The 20,503-nt window shown below is 40.8% G+C and overlaps 1 protein-coding gene across 1 annotated transcript in view; it reads right to left on the reverse strand.

Moving 5' to 3' along the window:
* Window positions 1-20,503, reverse strand: part of utrn (utrophin) — a gene marked incomplete at its 5' end in the record, with an annotated part of 158,691 nt that overhangs the window by 13,811 nt on the left and 124,377 nt on the right. The window contains 6 exons of the mRNA XM_079215612.1: window positions 4,638-4,703; window positions 6,640-6,705; window positions 7,253-7,291; window positions 11,300-11,436; window positions 15,256-15,367; window positions 17,580-17,746. Coding sequence (XP_079071738.1) covers window positions 4,638-4,703; window positions 6,640-6,705; window positions 7,253-7,291; window positions 11,300-11,436; window positions 15,256-15,367; window positions 17,580-17,746 — 587 coding nt within the window. The remainder of the gene's footprint in view (window positions 1-4,637; window positions 4,704-6,639; window positions 6,706-7,252; window positions 7,292-11,299; window positions 11,437-15,255; window positions 15,368-17,579; window positions 17,747-20,503) is intronic.

The raw sequence follows: 20,503 nt of genomic DNA on the forward strand, positions 1-20,503 counted from the left end.
TTATTTTCTTTTTAGTACAGGCTTTGTGTCAAGTTCAACCTTTTCACATGGTTTATAGAATGAAAGGCACAAATTATGAAATAGACATGAATTCAACTTTCTATAGAGGGAACTCATCTACTCTCAATTAAAGAAATTACATTTCTATTCCTGTGTTCTTTATCTCGTGTAACCAGTAGCTCTTCCTTGCCTATTTCCAAATGTTATTTATGCAGTCTTTTTATTACACATCTAACTTTTATAGTATCTCTGAACACTCCAACAGAACATCCGTCATGTGCATGCAAATACAGTATTTACGTAGTTATTCATTCTTTTCGCTATCGGGGAGAGTGAAGCCATGCTGTGACGGCTGACAGAATTTCACACTGCAGCAACATTCAGCAATAAACCAACACACACATACACACACATTTGAAATATGGGTATGCTGCATCAAGGGAGACAGGGATGATGAAGAAAGGCTTAGTTATTGTGGAGAAACCTGACCATTTGGGTGCATTATTGTCTGCTAGGGTGAGGGGACCGGGATCCTGCACAAACTAAATGAGATATTAGTCAATAATGCGGTGCAACAGGAAGCTGCAGTAGGACATTATGGCTGGCAGCGGGAGCCCAGAGGACAGCATGAAGGGGATCATTACATGTGGAGATGGGCACTACAGGAAGCAGAGCTGGCTCACAAACCACGTGCTCTGGAATATTGGGAGGAAGAGGAAGTGCAGTGAAAATACCGAATTATGTGAATAATAATGATGAATGCCGAGGATGTTTGCGACATTGTGTATTGTGAATATGAGTGCAGTGCTTGGTGAGGTTGAGCGAGGACTTGGCTTAGAGTACTTCACCAGTCTTATCTATCCAACAACAATAGTATCCGGGCCTGATGCCTTGCTGAACTATCAACAAGCAAAGCTGCTCCCTTTCAAGATGAATAGCACAATCAACTGCCTAAACTGAGCTCAGAGAGAAATGATGAGAGATAAAGACTTAATAAAGATAAAGTCTTTCATTCCTCCCCTCTGGCGAAATGTTTAAACCTCCCTCCCTGTGGGACTTCCACATTTGGGGACTGATCACAGTAAAGTCCAGGTGTATTGTTTATGAGCAGGGCTTAAAAGTCTTTCAATGTTTACCTCTGTGCTTAGTGTTCAATCTGAAGGTTTCCTGGGCCCAAAGGTAAAACATGAGTAGACCACAACTAAAAATGATGAAAAGCGGAGACGAAAAAGGGAGGGGGGGAACAGGGTATGATGAAAGGAGGTTTACAAAGAAAAGGGCTGGAGAAATTAAAAGGGAGAGGGACAGATATAAAAGGGCAAAATATCAAAAGACAAGAAAAAAGGGACAGCACTGGGGGAAAGACTGGAAAGCGAGAGATAACCAAAGAAATAAGGGCGAAGTGGGGAGCCTCGCTTCTGTGACGTCCCGAGGCATCGATGACAACACTGTGCTTTGGCTGGAGGTCAGAGAAAATGGGCAACATTGACTTCCTAATTAAGGATTCCCTTTTAGATAAAAGCAATACAGGACAAACAATATACTAGCACTGAAACCATGCACACACACAAATACACTTTATCTCTAGAGCTTTATCACACACACACACACACACACGCACACACACACACACACGCACGCACACAAATTATTGATATCACTGCACAGCTGGCAGCAAGTCCAAATCAGTGTTTGCTGGCTAAGAGCGATCAGAAAATACAAGCCAAAAGCCAAACATGCATGTAATTGGCAAACGCAGTCCTCCATGTTACACTGTGCATGTTTTCATAAGCTCAAACACTGCCAAGAAAGCACCTTCTGCTATCGCGTCAAGCATGGATATCATTTCTGTGCGTGCGTGTGTGCATGTCCTCCACACAAACAACCAGATGGAGCGGTGTAACAGACAAAGAGGCTTGGGTGAAATCAGCTTCAGGCGGAAAAGAATACATCTTAGAAAAAGAGAGGGAAGACAATCAACCACTGCAAACCGAAAGCATTAAAGAGGAAGAGGAAGGACTCAGCTGAGGGGTCTGATAACACAATGTACAGCCACCTCTTTTGAGAAAAGATAGGGCTGAGTGGGCTGTTTTACTTTAGCGCTATCTACAAAGTACAACAATGCTAAAAAGCAGCGCTTGATGGACATGTTGCTGTATAAAAGCAGAGCTCGTCTGATTCTGGATGTGTTTAAACAGCTCATCCTCCCTTCGCACTTCTACTGTGACTTTTTATTGCAGCACAGTAACATTTTAGTGAGCGTTATCAAATGTATAACACAGCAGACTTGCAAATAACTCAAATGTAAATTAGCCTTTTTCTAAAATGATTCATTGGAAATTAAGCTGGCTTTAATGATGACTATTTTAACAAGTATCAATTGTCATTTCGAAGAACTCAACATTATTTAGGTCTCTGCTAAAATAAAGTGCAGGACTCCATTCCAAAATGCTACATCAGACTAATTGGATGCAATATATGCAATATATTTTTCTAATTAGTTTTCTGCCTAATTAGTGGCACTTTTTAATAAGTTGCAATCAATAAAAGTGTATATTGTATCCTAGGCCCTAAGTATTTTTTATTGAGAGCATTGTTATTCATTTTATGTATAACAATAACCATATGTGGGTTTTCCATTAAAACAAAAGTGCACATTAGATCAAAAAAGGTTTATTTTTTTCTTAAAACGTGACATAGTAGTGTGCACACAGGTGCTGTACTGTGCTCCATGCTGATAAGAACCATTTTAGTCAAAAATGTGTGCTGGAAAAACGCACTAGTTCTGGTATTGTTTGTGATTGGCATTTAAATTCCTTTTTCTCGGTGCATAGCGCGCTTTTTATCTTCACAGTTACACTGTGGCTGTTGTTTTGCAGTAAAGCCGAATGCAAATCTTCCAGAAATGACACTGACGTGAAAGTGAGCGAAAGCACAATAACGATGATTATGTTCTAAAAGTGCCCTGGTGGGTGTTGTTTCCCTCTGCTGTTAAAGCCATTAGCCTTCATCAACCTATCGTCTTCCTCACGTCGTTAGCGCTCCACACACGTATGTACGTGTGTTGTTTCAGAGCTGGCAACGATAATGGCTTCTCCTCTTAAATATGCCTGAGTACAAAGCACAAAAGAGCAAAGAGGAGTGTGGATAATGTGTTTGTCCCTCATTACGAAAGCTCGCAGAGGAAAATAAATCCACCTTCTCGTGCTCGCCAACACATTGTGTCTTTCCATTCCTCTGCCATTGTGTTGATCAGTTGAAAAGCAAAGAGAGCTTTTGGGGTCTTCAATCGAACACTTGTGTTTCTAAAACCGCTCTCCTGCACGGCGAGGTTGGAGGAAGCTAGAGCCTGGGAGCAGTGGGAGCAGTGGGAGCACTGAGAGCAGGATCATCAGCATCAACAGAATGAAGCTTGATGCTTCATTTCATCTTCACTCAAGATCCTCAAAGGTTTTAACCTTCCTCCCATGTGCCGTTTCACCGTTTCATACTCCTTTTTTTTGTGAGAATTTTCTATTTGAAAATCCCCAAACTTGTTTTTCCTTTCCTTTTTATGCCAGACAGGGAATCTCTTCAATCTCCAGGTGCACACTTTACAACACTTTTGAAAATCTGTTTGTGTGAAAAAAATAGGTTATTTTTGGCTTTGTGCTACTTGGAATTATTGAAAAAAAAAAAAAAACTCTGCATCTTCTTTGCATCTGTTACATTTTCATGCTCAAATTAATTTTACACATGGCTAATTTCCAAAAGATGATGATCTATGATCTGGGAACTCTTATCAAAGCAGGCTATCAGAACAGAAAGTAATTTCCTCCAAAGACAAGAACAGAGTGAAACGTGTGTGCGTATGTGTGTATTTCTGTTTGAACACACATATTAGTGTGACCACGAGCTCAAAGGGCGTTTGAACCTCAAGAGCTCATTCCCCCGATTAGGATCTCACTTAGGAAAAGGGAAAAACACGTCCTTCAACTCAAATGGCCTGCAGAAGACATACACATGTCTTCACACGCACACGCACACACACGCACACACCAGAAACTTCAAAGCTCGTACCTCATCAGCTTCCCCCCCCCCCCCCACCCCCCCTTTTGTGATTTCTTCTTTACCATGTCCTGATCTCCTCTGATCAAAGATAATTGATCGTTATCTGAGATCCTGAAACCAATCACTCTCACTTCTCATTGTTGGCACGCTACTCCATTACATTTCTTCTAAAGCCCCGTCCTTCCCGTTGAATTCAACCACATCCCATTGTCTTTTTCCCCTCAATCCACACTTCCTTTGCTCTCTCAAAACCATCCTTAGCTCTCACTCACTCCCTCTTGATTTCTTTTCAGCAATGCGGGAAGCCACATTGTCATTGCTTTGGCTGGTTGTAATACTCTAAAAGCGGGAAGGCAATATTTTGGGCTGGCCTGAAAGGTAAACAGTGCACAGCAAGAAGTCTCTTGTTGTTGGTTGGAACGCATTAATCACCTGCAGGACGATTTTCTGATATGTACTGTGTATATGAACATAATGAAAAAGAATGTGTACAGCATTTGAAGAAGGAAATCTGTGAAACAATAATTGAAGGAAACATAGAAATGAATATTTTTTTTAAAGAAAGTGAATGACCAGTGGTAACTTACATGCTGCCTGTGGCTGAGCTGCTGTCTGTGGGCAGCGAGCCGTTGGAGCGCTCCATCTGGGCCAACCTGAGAAAGAAACCATCATCAGTGGTTGACACTTAAATTACCAGTTAAAAACAGACAGTTAAACGCTGTCATCGTCTCATCAAGATGCAGAGCAACGATGTCAACAAATGCGGATCTCAACACCACAGTAGCACACCAATAAAAATTCGAAAGAATATTGTCTAAAAAGATGACGGATGATCAAACACATCTTTGTGATCTTGTGTTCGGAGCCGTATATTTTGAGATGATTAGCAGCGATATGGGAGTGTGTGCGTGTATGTAGGCACATGAAGGAATAGTTATTTTTTCTGGTCATAAAATCAGACAAAGCAACCATGCTAATGAGGCTGGTTCCTCAGATCTAAGCCTGTATTTCTATGTACTGAATGTAACAGGGAGGCAGTGGGTTGTCAAGCAGATTAGGAACACGATCCACACACTAAACTTTAGAATGAAATTTAAGCGTGGCAGAATATGCATGGAGGAAGATATTTAAAGTTATTATACCACTGGTGAAACCTCATCACTTTGTGCATTTTTTCATGCAAATCTATAAGATACGCTATAATCTACAATGTCAGCGTCTATATTTCAGTAAAAATTGTAATTCAAAAGGCTCATGTCTGTGTCATTGCTGATAAAACAATGCAAGCAGAAACGCTGAGCGAAGGTTAATGGTGTGTGACCAATGAAAGGTTACAGGCCAGACAGAGCAGCGCGACATCAGAAGAGCCTTCATGATTAAAGCGTTTTGTGGAAGGACAAAAGTAAACCTTTTTCCCTTTAGAGAAAATACGTTTTGGACAGATTAGAGATTCATTGTAGGGGCAAAATGGGCTTTGTGATACTTTGGGATCTTAATAATCACTTATCTTAACATCAAACATGACAGGTTTTCAGTTTCAGTGCAGCAGGATGCTGGTGAAGATTAACTGCAGATCTCATGCTGTGTACATGAATGTGTACGCAGCAGGATCCTTTGACGGAGGCTGCGGAAAAAAGCCATCAGCTATGAGTTGCTGCATGAGCTCACTCACTTTGACAATCATCTGACCTTTAATGTATGCGATCACCATAACATAAAAAGCAAATACACAAATGTACAGAAGTACATACTATGGTTCGTATCTTCCCTGACACAAACTAATAATGCAATAGTCTTAAACATAATGATACTTGCCATGACAGCATATTTCCATTGCCCTTACGGTATAAAATATCTAGAAAGGCAGTGTTTTCTACTGTGAAGCCGTTAAAAAGTTCAGGCTGACATTAACAATCCCATATTTGAAGTTACACTTAAACATTTGAGGAGAATTCGTTAGTACAGACTCCTGGCCATGACAGACGTACAAATATTGTTCAGTTGTTCTGGGGCTGTCTGAGGGGGAAACTGGAGAATATACATTTTGTTTTGCTTCTCTTATTTGTCTATAATTGCATGGTGAAACAGATTTCAATTATTTTTTGGGAAGCTTGCTTTCTCCTTCTTTCCGTCTAGGTAATGTTCTGGTAATGAAGCCAGTTCATATTCCCCAAATATGTAAAAGGGTTCTTTGATAAATACTGGAACCTAGATAGATAGAACGTGCTTTGTTTTTGATTCTGATCTAAAAACTTGATTCATAGTGTAAAGAGAATAAATAGAAAACATCTCCTCAAGAAGCTCAGAGGCAACTAATAAATCAACATATTGTCTGCATTTATTGTAACCGTCTAGGAAATAGTATTGTTGCATAGCTATACATTGTACAAGGCAAGTGCTCTTTGGAAGAAAACTAAGAAAAAGTAGCTGATTTTTAGTACATAATCTAAACTAGAAAGGTCCTTTAAAAGTGGATTTCTCATTCTGTAATGAAGCTTTTTAAATTTGCTACATTTAAATGCAGTTAGCAGGTCTTTATGTGTGTGGAATGTGGCATCTGAGATAATGATTGGGGAATGCAATGCGTACCTGCTGGCATACTGCTCTATCCGGGAGTGGGTGTCATCATGAGAGAGCTGAGGTGACTGGGACAGCCTGGAAATGAATGGGGTGATGGAGATGAATGAGATTCTGCATGCTCACGCAACCTCATTAACACACAGAGAGTCACAGGAACATGCTCACTCACTCACTCACACTCACACGCACACACACACACACACACACACACACACACACACACACACACACACACACCCACCCTAATGGCCCTTCACAACATCACCTAGAAAACAAATCTGATGATCCTAGAAAGAGAAATAGGAGAGCGGGATGATCTACAGAGCGGTCGGATGTTTTTTGACAGCCGCTGCTTGGATGAGAAACTGAATGCTAGTTGGATGCTTTAGAGAAGAGTAGGTAACGGTAAGGAGAAAGTGGGTGAGTTTTTTCGGTTGCATGTTCAACCAGTGGATCAGGCAGGCGAGTGGGCAGGCAGGCAACATGCAGTGCAGTCATGGGTTAGTTGGATTGAGGACTTGGGGGGAAGGTGAGTGAGGAGAGAAGGGGAGCAAAGGAGGCGTCATTAAAAGGCATTCCGGTCTGGAGACGAGGTGTTGTTGCTGGAGGCGTAGATACTCACTCATACTGCTCCGGACACATGCTGATGAGGGTGACGGGACTGTAAGAGAATTGGAGGGAATGAGGGAGGGGAGGGGACGTACCACAAAACATTTCAGGGTCCAAAACACAGCAGGTGGAAGGAGAAGTGGAAGGAAATGTCTGTCCAACATCTGAGTGGCTGGACTCCACACAGTGAAGGAATGTAAAACAGTCACCAGTATAGACACCACATGTGGTTACGATTATCCACCCGACAGTCTCTAAAACCTGCATCAAAATAGGCTTGTGTCACAGGAAATGTGTTGATTGTTTTGTCAGTTTTGAAAGGGTAAAGATGGGCATGTGGACCTGTCAGCAGACGGTAATATACCCAGGTCATGTGTATGAAAGCTCTCACAGAAGAGGATTGATTGTGTCGGTTGGCTTTGCCGCAGTCACATATATTTCATTTAAATGTTTGTTTTTTTTCAAAATTCCTGCCGCGTACAGGATGATATGGCCCAAATTCGTTCCTTTTGCTCATTTATTTCCTGCAGGATTTACTGAAATAACATGGCAGCAAAAAACATACAAAACCTATTTTGCAGTTAATTTGCTGTTGAGTATATTATGTGATAAAAAGATGTATTCGGTGCATATAAACTCAGTAAATTAAGCTGCTGTTAATTAGAGATTTTGGAAACAAAATGTGACAAACCAGGATGCCAGAAGCATGTGTCTTGAAGTCTTTTCAAGTTACTGGTTCCTAATCCATGATAATTGCAGCTATTTTCAGCGACGCAGAGCATAACTTATTATTTGTAAGCAAACAGAACACTCTTATCTCAAGAATACAAAGAATTTTTTTTTTTCACAGAAGAGGCTTGATAGAAATTGGTAAGATATGGTCGAGGTTGACATTCTTTTGCCTCGCGCTTTTGTTCCCACATTAAAGCAGGGAAATTTAGACAGAGACGTGTGTCTTGGTGGTTATGTTTCTCACAGCGGGGCAGCCAGAGTAGTCACATCTCTATAGCTGCGAGGCGAATTTGAAATGTAGCAGGGGATTCAGACTGAAAAAGATAAAAACTGTGAGAGAAAAAAAAAGAGAAGAGATCGAGGTCAGCAGGGCAGACTGAGCTAACTATTCAGAGCCTGTGGTGCGGCATTTTTACCCACCCCCACCAACAACTTTGCTCGAGGGAAAAGTCAGTCTGCTCATTTTGTTTTTCAGGAGAGTGATATCCGTTTTCAAATGTATATCTTTTGAAGAGAGTGGTGGATGGTTTTCCTTTTCACCCAAATTTGTCTGACCGGCATTAAAATGACACAAACGTCTGATGGATACACTTGAAAAAAACAGTCAAAGGTAGAAAAAAACAGCTACTGTAACAGAGAAGAAATTGGAAATGAAGCATGTTGAAAAAAGTTGACGAAAGGAAAGAGGGAAGGGAGGAATCACGTCAGCAGAGACCTTGGCAGTATTTGGGGCCTGATAAATGTGGCTGCTGTAAAGGCTGTGTTTTTATTGAAGGTTTTTTGTGCCTCTTGAAGTACAATACCAGAGCAGAACAGAGCCCGGTGGCACCGATGACAAGTATAGCTATATACAAATAGACAATCTTCTTGTTAAAGGTCTCATTTAGTTATGTAGATCATATACAGGCATTCAAATTAAATTGGGAATGTTTTATAACCAGTTCAAAGTCCCTCACGGTAACTTTAACAAAACTTAGAACTGTTGTTTGTCATCTCTTTTGTATTTGTACTTTCTATGTTTTATTGCCTTTTCAGAGGTTTTTTTCATGAATCTCCTGAAAGGTCTCTAAAAACTCAGTTAATTAATCATGCTGTGATAGTCTCTCTGTCACAGTTAGCACTGCTTCCCTCTGTTCTACTTGTCCTACTTTTTGTCTCTCATGGATAAAAGACAATCAGCGCTGTTGACACCTCTACCTGTTTGTCAGAAAGACGGTTGACAAGAGAATGTGTGTTAAATGTGGCAGCTGCACACGTAGATGCTGTATCTCTCCATCACTACCACAAGGGACAACTCCATCACCAGTAGATAATTTGGAAACAAAAAGGTTGTGCTTTCACCTTAAACTAATTAGCGTGGTCTACCTACGTATCTACATGTAATAAACATGCATACATAATATCTGTTATTTTCCCTAATGTAATAAATTGAAAAAATACTTTGCTGACATCAGAAGCAGAGCCTCATCTACTGTTTTATTATTATTTTATTATTTTAAATCCTTTATTAATCCCCAGTGGGGAAATTATTCTCTGCATTTTACCCATCCTTAGTATTTAAGTTTTGGTTATGCAGTGTAACAAACAAGACCCAACGCTGAGTGGGAAACCATCAGAGTGGTTCTGTCACATTATCAAACATAGCTGTGACAAATTAAAATCCCATCTGCCCTGAAAAGAAGCAAAGGTATAAGTGGGAGGAGAGAGAGTAGGTGGTGCTTTGCTCTCTCGTGGTGGAAAGAAAGGAGCGAGGATGGAATTAAAAAAGAGGAATGACACGACAGTGGAAAAGAAAAAGACAGCGAGTGAGTGCATCTCATTTCCTCTTCGGCTGCTACGGTATATTAAAAAATATCCACTTCTAAGAAGTTCACTTTGTTAAGACCAATGAAGCCTGACAATGCAATACAATAGTTGTCTTATAATATTGTTCAACATTGTACACAGCAAGAGAAACGGGAAAAGTTGAAATGTTTAGGTGTGATATTCACGATGATGCTGGAAATACATTTTACCTTTCAATTTACTGATTTATCAGATTTGTATTTGAGACAAATTAAACATGTCACATATATTATACAAAAATTGGGAGAAACCATATTTTTATTCCAGCAAAGATGAAAGCAAATGTTATGTTTAACTAATCTGTGTAACTCCTGAATTTTAAGCACGGACCTTGTTCCAATTACAGAAATATCCAAATCAATGTAGGTCACGTATTCGTTTTAGTGACATAGAGATGTCAAAAGCCACTTGAGCCTGTTGCTACATGTGGAAAGCCCACAGTTCACAGGAGAAAGCTAATACAGTAAGAGAGATGGGAAAATGATGACCATGATGAAATGGTCCTACATTTCTTAAGTCTCCATTCCCTTCTGCCTTTTTTGGAAAAGATCCTTGCGTTTTGCCACAATTCCTCAAACCTTTGGAGGCATTTATCAAGCAGACATCCCGGCAGGAGTCATTTTTCAGAGAGGAAGGGAAGTGAGAATAGATCAAGGTGGGAGGTAAGGGGGAGGATGGGCAAGGATAGGAGGGATGAAGGAGGGATTGCAATCCATCTGAGAAGTAACTGTGTGCAACTGGATGTTGGGGAAAATCTATCTTGAGTGAACAGAGTCATTGTGAATTCACGCACAAACATTTGAAAGAGTTTTTGGTGCCAAAAAGAGGCCAAACTACATTGTTGAAAAGTATGAGAGCCCGAATGGGAAATGTGTGACAGGCAGAGAAAAGCAAACAATAAATAGATGAATAAAATGTAGAAAAAAAACACCAAAACATGTACAAATGAGTCTCGGAGCACACAGAGCTGGTATTCGTAAGGGCCACAACTCAGACACACGCTCCGATGGGGGGGATGAGGAGCCCGCCTGAGGCGTCTGCATAATGTGGGCCGAGTTAAATGTCTCTCCGGGGGGATTTAAGGCTGGCAGGAGCAGGGACATGAATCAGACGTAGTCACTGGGGCAGGTGGTGCAGAGAGAAGATCTACAGTGTAGCGACGACACCTGGTAATGACTGGACCGACAGGTAGATAAACGCATAAACTGAGTGGGAAATTAACACTGGCCACAAACTGTAGCACAGGTGTGTGTGTGTGTGTGTGTGTGTGTGTGTGTGTGTGTGTGTGTGTGTGAGATGCATGAGACTTCTCATAACTTCTCATAATCTGTGCCAGAGATAAGACCCTTTTTAGTGTGACTTTACAACAGCTGAAAGGCCTTGCGATGCATGATGGAAATAAACAAAGTGGATTCAGTTTCAGTTGACCTGTAAATGTCGTTTTTAATTGTTCTTTCGCTCATCACATTTGAGTGTTACTTACGTTTCCATGTTGTCGCCCTCTAGAACTGTCTGGACCGGTAAGTAACCGAGCCGAGGATGTTTGGCGAAGTACTTCTTCGATCGGAATTTGTTCTTCAGCACTTTGGTGAAATCACGCATGTCCTCACCTGACGTCGTCTGCAGTATGAGAGAGAGAGGGAGAGAGAAAGAAAGGTTTATGTTATTTATTGCATTGTGTGTGTTGTATGCATTTCCACAGTCTCTTGTGCACACATCAGCAGCATATGCATTTGTGTGGAAGAGAATGTGTTTTGTTAATTAGATACTTAGCAAAGGTGTTCCTCCTGCAGAAGCGGTTTCTGCCTTGCAAGCAAACAACGAATTACCACAACAGTGTGACCGGAGGGGAAGTAAATCCCTTCGCAGAGGATTCAGACAACCACCGCTTAACACAAACACACACAACTGTACAACTCCCATAGTCGACAGATAGGCGTAAATGAACAGGCTATTGAGTTCACTTGGCTTACTAACTAATCCACACAATTTAAGATGGTAGCTTGAACAAACCAATAGCAATTACTGAACAATTAAACTAAAGCTGGAGACGAATTGTGCAGGTTTATATGTGTGTGCGTTTCTCCATTTCGTGTGGTTTAACAGGTTTTTTTCTGTTCAAGATTGAGTTTTTTTTGCCTTTTTCAGTGTGACAATGTAGATATAGACAGAAAACAATGAGGGGAGAGGGAGAAAATGGGGGTTTGTGAAACAAAGGCCCACAGACACTAGAATCTAGTCGGTGATGCTGAAGTCACAGTGTGTGCATCATCACCACAAGGCAACCAGGACGCTCCCTGACGGATTGTGACAACAAAATGACACTAAAAACACCAGCCACGTCGAACCCAGACAACGTCTCCACTTAAATAGGTAAAAATATTGAAATTACAGTAATCAATACAGCATAGCAATCAAATGTTCAGCACTGAAAATTCCCATTGGAACTATAAAAATGTCACTCCCATAAAAATGAAAACCTAATAATAAAAAAAGCAATATTGTGGCTATAAAATACACAGTACAGAATAAAAAGACAGAAGGAATCTTATTAGACTCACAAATGCTGCTATCAGTCTTTAAATCTCTGCAAAATTTTTGACGAATCATTATTCAATATGGACTCAATATTTTCAAAGGTTCACCGAAACACAATTAAGGGAGAAGGGTAAATATAATTACATGTGATGCTGATATGAAACAAAGAGAAACAAATAAATAGTTCAAGGATTCAAAATGTCACAATAAGTGGATTCTGATGAGGTTTCATTGGATTTCAGCAGAGTTTATAGATTTGGTTCTTGGATATCCAACAGCTTGGAACTGCTAGATGTGGGTGATTTGCTACTAGTCTGCAGTATCTTGCAGCTCAATAAAGCTCTGTTCAGTTGCAGTGTTAAATAACATCAAGTGCCACATGATGTCAAAACTTTTCAGTGGGATTCAAGTTTTTCTTGCTTTTGGTCTCCAGACATTTCAGTATTGATCTCATTAAACTGTATGTTTTATGGTCAGTTTGAGTAGAAAATAATCGGTTGCACCCGTCTTCGATGTTTGGCACTGCAAAGAAAGCTGTCCTCAATAATTTGCTTGTATTTGGCTCCATTTGTTGCTCCCTTTCTCCTTGTTTGTGCTGAAAAGCCTGCGGACAGTATGCTGCTGTCACAGCCATTCTGCAAAGTAGTGATGGCAATAAGTTGTGAGTGACTGCTTCCTGGCAGATGCAGAGCTCAACATTATGGCTGATAAATTAAAAATATTCATTTAATCACTGCTTCAAATATTTAGTCTTCTGCTCCCAGTCTATTTGTGTGCCCCTAATGTAGTAGATACACTGATACTGTTTATGTATATGTTTTGTTTAATTAATTAAACTGGCCACAGAGTGGGTCAAGATGAAGAATAATATAATTTGGATTAACCTTAACTGTACTTTCGGGTTGTTTGGATTAGTATTAATTGCAGGAATTGGGAATACCAGTAGGGCTGCTCCAATGTGATTTATTCAGTCCAGATACATGGGCTTTGAGTATCGGTCACTGCAGAGCACTGATCTGATACCAGTTTTTAATTATTAAGCTGCATGACTCGCTGTGTGGAAGTGAATGGGATCATTCTCTAATGGGTAAGGCAACATCAGGCTTAACTTAAACTTCCCTTTCCTAACTTTGTAAAACAAAATGTAACATCATTTATAAATATGTACATAGATAGAAATGCACTGAATTGTTATGTATTAAAATAATAGTATCCAATACCAGATAAACCTAAAGCAACCGATATCCAATCAAGCTATCCAAGATCAGTATTGATCCATCTCTGAATGACAAACTGCACTCCAGAATGATGAACCACATTTCTTACACTAAATGTCAACATTTACCATTTCATCGACATGCATGAATGCAGACTGGAGCAGCCGGGCATCGGACCATCTGGACTACCCGCTGTTTCTCCTGAGCTGAAGCTGCTCAACATGGAAAAATTGGGGGGAAAGTTGAATCCTCTCTTAAGTCACGGTTTATTTCCTCCTTTCCAGTAAAGCAGCCAAACAGTAAACTCCTGAGTGATGAATGGGCCCGGTAGCTGCGTAATAATCTTTAACCGACATTCCTAAGTGTTTGTTGCTGCAGCACAAATAAAGTTTTTTCAAAGTCGCAGCAGGCACTCTGCTGGGCATCTTAACTCAGGGAAGAGTAATCACTACTCCCTACAGCTACTCTCCAAGAGTCGATATCTATCCCATTTCCAAAATTGAAAAAGAAAATTAAAAGACAGAAATGGGAAACGTCTCCACGTGAGTCACTCAAAGATTGACGTTAAGCAATATTGAAACGAGTTGGCCCACAAGTGTGCAATCCTAATTGAGAAACAGGGCAATGTTCAATTTCGCCAAGCTCCCCCTTTTCTAATATTCTTCTCTCTGCGTAGTGGTAAAGTGAAATATTGCTTTCTGGCAGAAATCATAAGAAGACCTCAGAGAGCCACAAGCATTTTACCATTTGTTCATGAGAATTAAAATTAAGCCAGAGGTCTGGCAGGAGGGTTGATTGTTGAAGAAGTTGGAGAAATCCACTGCATGGGAAGTAGGACGTAGAGGCAAGTGGCCGGAGTGATGTCAACTGGCATTAATCATGAACAAATCTCTTCTCCTCTTGGAATACTGTATATGAAACACTTTCATAATACTATGAGGCCGAGTGGTTTTCTGAGACTTGACTTGATCTCAGAGTCCTGACGGGCCTCGGTGGGCTGTCAGACCGAAAACAGTCCAGTAATAAAAAGTTCAGTTTGAGTGATAGATTAATGAGTCTGAAGGCTTAGCCGACTCCCCAAAAGATGCACAGCTCCATGTATTATTATTAACTTGTGAATGTCATCTTATCTTTCGTTGACACTCGCCTATTTAACAGTACAAATAGCGATTATGTTACAAAATAAACTGCAGTGCATGTTACCTTGCATATATTTGATTGGCCGACAAAGCACTTTGCCAAAAGGTTTTGCATTGTGACAAAAGTTGACCGAGGTGAAACTCTTGTGCAGGAAGACCAGAACCCTTCGTGTTGTTTTACAGCATAATGATACTCATGATTTTGGAATGAGATGTTCCCCAATAATATATGGGTGAAACATTCAGCAGAACAAATAAGAATTTATAGAATTACAAAATATTTGGACATCAAATCAACAGCTTGTGTTCAGCATAAAGTAGGAGATTAATATTGTAAATCAGAATACATGTGTTGCTGTAAGTGTGAATGTGCCTTCATTAAAACGGAAAAGTGAAGAGTGTGAGCAAGTGGAAGAGAGATACTGTGTGAGATGAGCTGCGTCTGTGTGCACGTCTGTGCTTGTGTGTGTTTGTGTGTGTGTGTGTGTGTGTGTGTGTGTGTGTGTGTGTGTGTGTGTGTGTGTGTGTGTGTGAGACTCCCTCACCGGCGTGCAGTACTCCACCATGGGGTAGTTGAGCTTGTGGCCCTTGGCGGTGCGCCCAGAAAAGAAGCAGCTCTGACACACGTCGTAGTTGAAATGCTTCAGACTGCGATACCTAGAGAGACAGAGAGAGAGTGTGTGGAAAGGAAAGAAAGACAAAAGCGAGATAAGTTGAGTTGAGCAGTTGTGTGGGTGGATATAACTTGTGTGAGATGTAAGGTTGTGTGTGAGCACCTACGCAGCCCAACACCAGGATTCATCTCCAGGATACACTGAAGCATCCCGGGGAGCTGTCGATAAACCCCCTTACTCTGTACCACAATCCTCCACATGCACCCCCTTCTCAATGTGCTGACAATGTGACAGACAGTTGGATTTCCACCAAAACACAACAACGTGACAATAACTGTCAGGGTGTTGTTCTCAGCAGCAGCTGTAGCCAGGAGGCCATTTAACAGCTCAATTGAGACAGGACCCATTCAAACATTAAAGCTTAAGTCTTTTATCTTTCCCTCTTCTCCAGCTCTCCCAAGGTTAGCTCACTGATGAGCTACGAGAGACTGCCATATATCAAAACCAGCAACAGCGCACACGACACCAGCAAGTCAAAAGCGCCATTAGATACTGACATGAAGCATATTACTATGAAGAGGGGGCATTAATTCACCTTCACAGCTGGAGGTGCTGAGACAGCCCTCACAAATTTGGTTAATAATAGATCCTGTATTGTATGGCCTCATTAGGGAACATCTTCTTGTTAAAAAAGTATTTTTATGTAGTTCCTTATATGAATTGCAATGTACGATCAATTCAAGCAGTGTTTGAAATGGGAACAAAGGAATTAGAATAGGGACATTAATAATAGTAAAAATAACAATGGTACAACTGACTCGGGTTTGTGAGATGTTGCATTCAGTTCATTGTAGCTGGCAGCTTACTGGTTATTGTGACAGCGTCACAGAAATATTGTTGGTTCTATTTTGACGTTTATTTTCCACAACACAAATAGGCTGATCATTGTCTTTTCTCAAATCATGATTTCTTTTTTTTTTTCTGCAGTTGTTAGAAGGTAGAGTGTGTAGAAACAAAAATTGTGGAGTAGTTGGATTAATTTATTACATGTACCCCTGGTTGGGAATCACTGATTTAAACCATGGCAATAAGAGGATATGGCCAAAGAAATAAAACTGCTTTAAAAAATAAAGGTCAATATCCAATTTTAAATTATTACTCTTACAAATTATCATATTAAGAACACCAAAGGTCTTTTATCTCACTGACATTTTGTAAAAAAAAAAAGCCATTACATTTTTATTATTGTTGGCAGGTCTAACACTGAAAGTAAGTACCCAAATGTAGCACATGTCCAGGACGAGTTTCAATACATGGACATGGTGCATATTGAATCTGGGTCTTGGCTTGTTAACGATCCCACTCAATTTGTTGAGTTGACATTTATCAAATGTAAGCATATCTGCTGATGATCCCATGTACCATGCTAGTTTGAAAACTACTGCTACTTGCAAGAGGGAAAAATGAAATCTACAAAATGCCTGCTGTGCATTTTCCTCCTTCTTTCTTTCCGCAATTCCCTCCATTGCTCCCTCTCATCGATCAATGACAGAACTTGGCAGACGTGTGCTTCATCAAATGTCTGACTGTATTTCTCTTTTTGCTGGCAAAGCAAGGAATCTGAAGGGGACAATCCAGCAACCCTACTTCACTTGGCATAGTGTTACACATATCTCCAGCCACGGAAAAAGCTTTTCCCTGCACAACTGGTCAGTGAAAAGTGAAATTGTATGATAAATTGACGACAGCTGTTGAACAGCAACGCACATCTTTGCTTACCTGTTGTTACTGTGTAAGATACGACCAGGAACCAGCTGTAACAAAGGCAGCGGTGTGTGTGTGTGTGTGTGTGTGTGTGTGTGTGTGTGTGTGTGTGTGTGTGTGTGTGTGTGTGTGTGTTTATGGTACTTACAAGCGCGCGCGGGGGTGGTCTGTTATGGATTATTGCCAGCCAATCAGCTCTTTGTGAACTTTGTGAATTTGGAAGTGCACCGCACGTTTGTGTGTCTGAGCGTGTTGCTGCCTTTGTGAGGATGTGTGTATGTTTCCTTGCAAACCACCGGATGGTATTTAGTCAGTGGTGTATCAGCTGTTGACATTTAGATAAATGCCTGCCCTCCAGAGCAGATCTGCCCTTTATGCTCAACCAGGAGAGAACAACACGGAACACTGCCACATTCAGTGTTTGTGGGTGAGGCCGATCACATGTTGCAGACTTGTCTCTGTATTTTGTGTGTGTGCGTGTGCGTGTTCACCTGAAGCCGACAATAGGACACTCCTTGCAGATGTTACACTTGGCCTGATGTTTTGCCGTCTCTGCAGCAGCCACTCTGTGCAGGACAGGAAGCCAAACCATGGACTGGGGTTCCAGACGCATCCAATCAACAAACTGCCTAGGCTCCAGCTCCACCTTATTGGTCACCTAGGTGTAAAAGAGGCGGGGCCGAGAGTTAGGAGCATTCCAATCAAAAGTTCAGTTTACAGTTTCTATTAAAGTTCCAACAAAGCTGGTAAACTGTGAGGGCACTTTGTGTCATGATAGAGAAACATCCACAACATCATTTGCATTATTGAAAAACAGGCTGTAACTCTTCGCTCGTTACTGAAAGCCTAATAAAGATGCAGACAATTTTAAGATGACCATACATATAAAAATGACAATTCCCTAAGGTGCATTACGGCCTTGAATTGTGGCCCAAGATTCAATATTTTTTATGAGCTCTCTATTCATGTCTATTGTTTGAAATATCAAACAATAAACATTGATATTGCTCCGTACAAGTAGCTGTAAAATACATCCCCAAATCCCCACTCTGAACTGCTGCTCTAAACTTTTGGAGGTGTAATTGTTTACTTGCAGAGCAACGAAGAACAACCAGCTAAAAAAAACAGTGTCCACTTTTGTCCAACATGTGTACCTTTTAAAACCAACCTGTCAATAAGAAGAAACAGTACAAGGCACCATTTTTTCCCCCACAAATTATATTTCAGGAGATTATTTGCTTGACTGCAGATTATAATGAGCTCATTGGAAAAGTCAACACCGGCTGAGAAACTTTGACGTGGCTGTTGTTCCCGCTAAACAAATCAAAGACGACCTTTCCATCATCCCTGACACACAAAAAGGGCAGCAAATGGAGCAAAGGGCTGAATACATTTGTAACAGGAGAGAATAATCAGGGGGAATAGAATAGAGGGTGTGGGTGTGTGCGTGTGTGTGTGTGTGTTCCCTGATCCCTTCCCAAGGATTATGGTGTGCAAGACTGTAAGTGTCTCAATATTATTAGCATATGTTCCTGAAAATAAATTCAAGGTGCAAAACAAGTACCAGTAACTAGACGCACATTCCAACATGGAAATTTAAATCAGGGATTGGCTCACTTAATCAATATTTGCAGTTGGTTGACAGTAAAAACATTCACCAGTGAGTTTTAATTTGTGATATGTTTAATGAGTTCATAGCACAAAATCAAACAGGTCAAGTATCAAAAACTGGCATCAAATATGCATTCAGATTTGTGCTCTTCTTCACTGTTACAATTTGTAACCTACAGACTGTAATCCATGAGGTAGGTTATTGTACAGCTGCCTTTGTTTAGACAACATTGAACATTTGAACATTTTGTTCAGTGGTAGAAAAACATGTTTTAATAACTAAAAATAGGTATCGGTTCTGAAACTGCGGTCAAACTGTTGTCAAAAAATGTCAAATGACACTCAGGCCTGAAGATCATCTGGGTAAATGCATTTAGGTGATCAATCGTGAATTATCTTTAATGTTCGGTGAATAATATGGCCGTTTCAAAAACCATAAAATGAAATGTTAATTAAGTGTGGGTTCTTTGAGATGAGTTGAAGGGCATAATATAAGAAGGCTTCTGGAAGTAACTGGTTGGAAAATGAGAACACTGCCAATTAAACTTCCATCCTGATGACATCTCAAATCATCTTTACACCCTTCGCCCTTCCATTTGACCTTCCTCTGCACAACCAGAGCATGTCTCTGTCTCTCCATTCCCATACGTTAGTCTCATCGTTGCCTCCTGTCCCTCCGCCATGTCATCTAACAGCAGAATCATAGCACTTACAGATTAACTACTGCAGAGGAGAGATGGCTGAAAGGATGGAGAGATGGACGGATGGATAAACGAACGAGTGACAAAGGAACAGTGAACGAGGCCATATTTATGGCTGTGCAACTCGTTCATCACAGGCCCATTAAAACAAATGGTTTGGGTGAGTAAAGTGTCACTGGCAGGGCAGACTGACACACAGGTGGCTTCTGCTTCCATTTGTGTGGTAAATAAAAGAGAGAGAGAGAGTGACTGTCTGGTTTCTACCTGCCAACTTGGTTTGATTATTGAATGATTAACGAGCACCTGAACGACAGCTGGCACATCAATTCCTGATCAAGTCGGTGCACATGTGCATGCTCACCTCTCTGTGTGCATGTGTGTGTATTAATATGTAATCCAGAGGATGAATTGTTTGCCCTTTTCCATTATTTTGTGAAGAAAAGAGATAGAAGGTTCAAAACTGCCTCACTCTGCTATTTTTGAGAGGCGCGGCGGAGGAGATCAGTGAAATTTATAGCTTCCCAATTTTAATGTTTGGCTCCCATTTATGACTTACGAAGCTCGAGCCAGGGAAGGAAGAGTGAGAAAAATGAACGGCCAATCCTGGGGGATGAAGACGTCATTAAATGCCAGTAACGTCCGGAGATAAACCAGAGGAAAGTGGTTAGCTGGCTGCTGTAAAACACTAGAGGACAGCCAGCAGAAGACTGGAAGCCATTTGAGGCTTCATGGTTGGTCAGCAGAGCTTAAATATTGAAGCACTTTTACAGGATTGAGAGAGGCAGGCGTTACAAGGCTGGAAGACACGGAGGAGTCTGGGGTGCTTAATGACAATTAACTTTGGGAAGATGCACCGAAACTTAATCTCTTACAGTACTGATTACCTGCCAAAAACTATTATCGGTAATGTGACTCAAAATATACTGACCACTATGACCTACCTTTGGCTACTGTGACTCTAAAACCTTTACACGTACATAAAGCCAGACAAACCCACGGGTACATTCAGGAGCTGGTGCAGAGTTGTTGGCAGAGACCGTTCCAGCTATGTTACAATGCAGTGGAACAGTAACCACAATAAATCTCAGTTCAGCTTTTCGAAC

The sequence above is a fragment of the Taurulus bubalis genome (assembly GCF_910589615.1).
Source record: "Taurulus bubalis genome assembly, chromosome: 3".
Lineage (NCBI taxonomy): Eukaryota > Metazoa > Chordata > Actinopteri > Perciformes > Cottidae > Taurulus > Taurulus bubalis.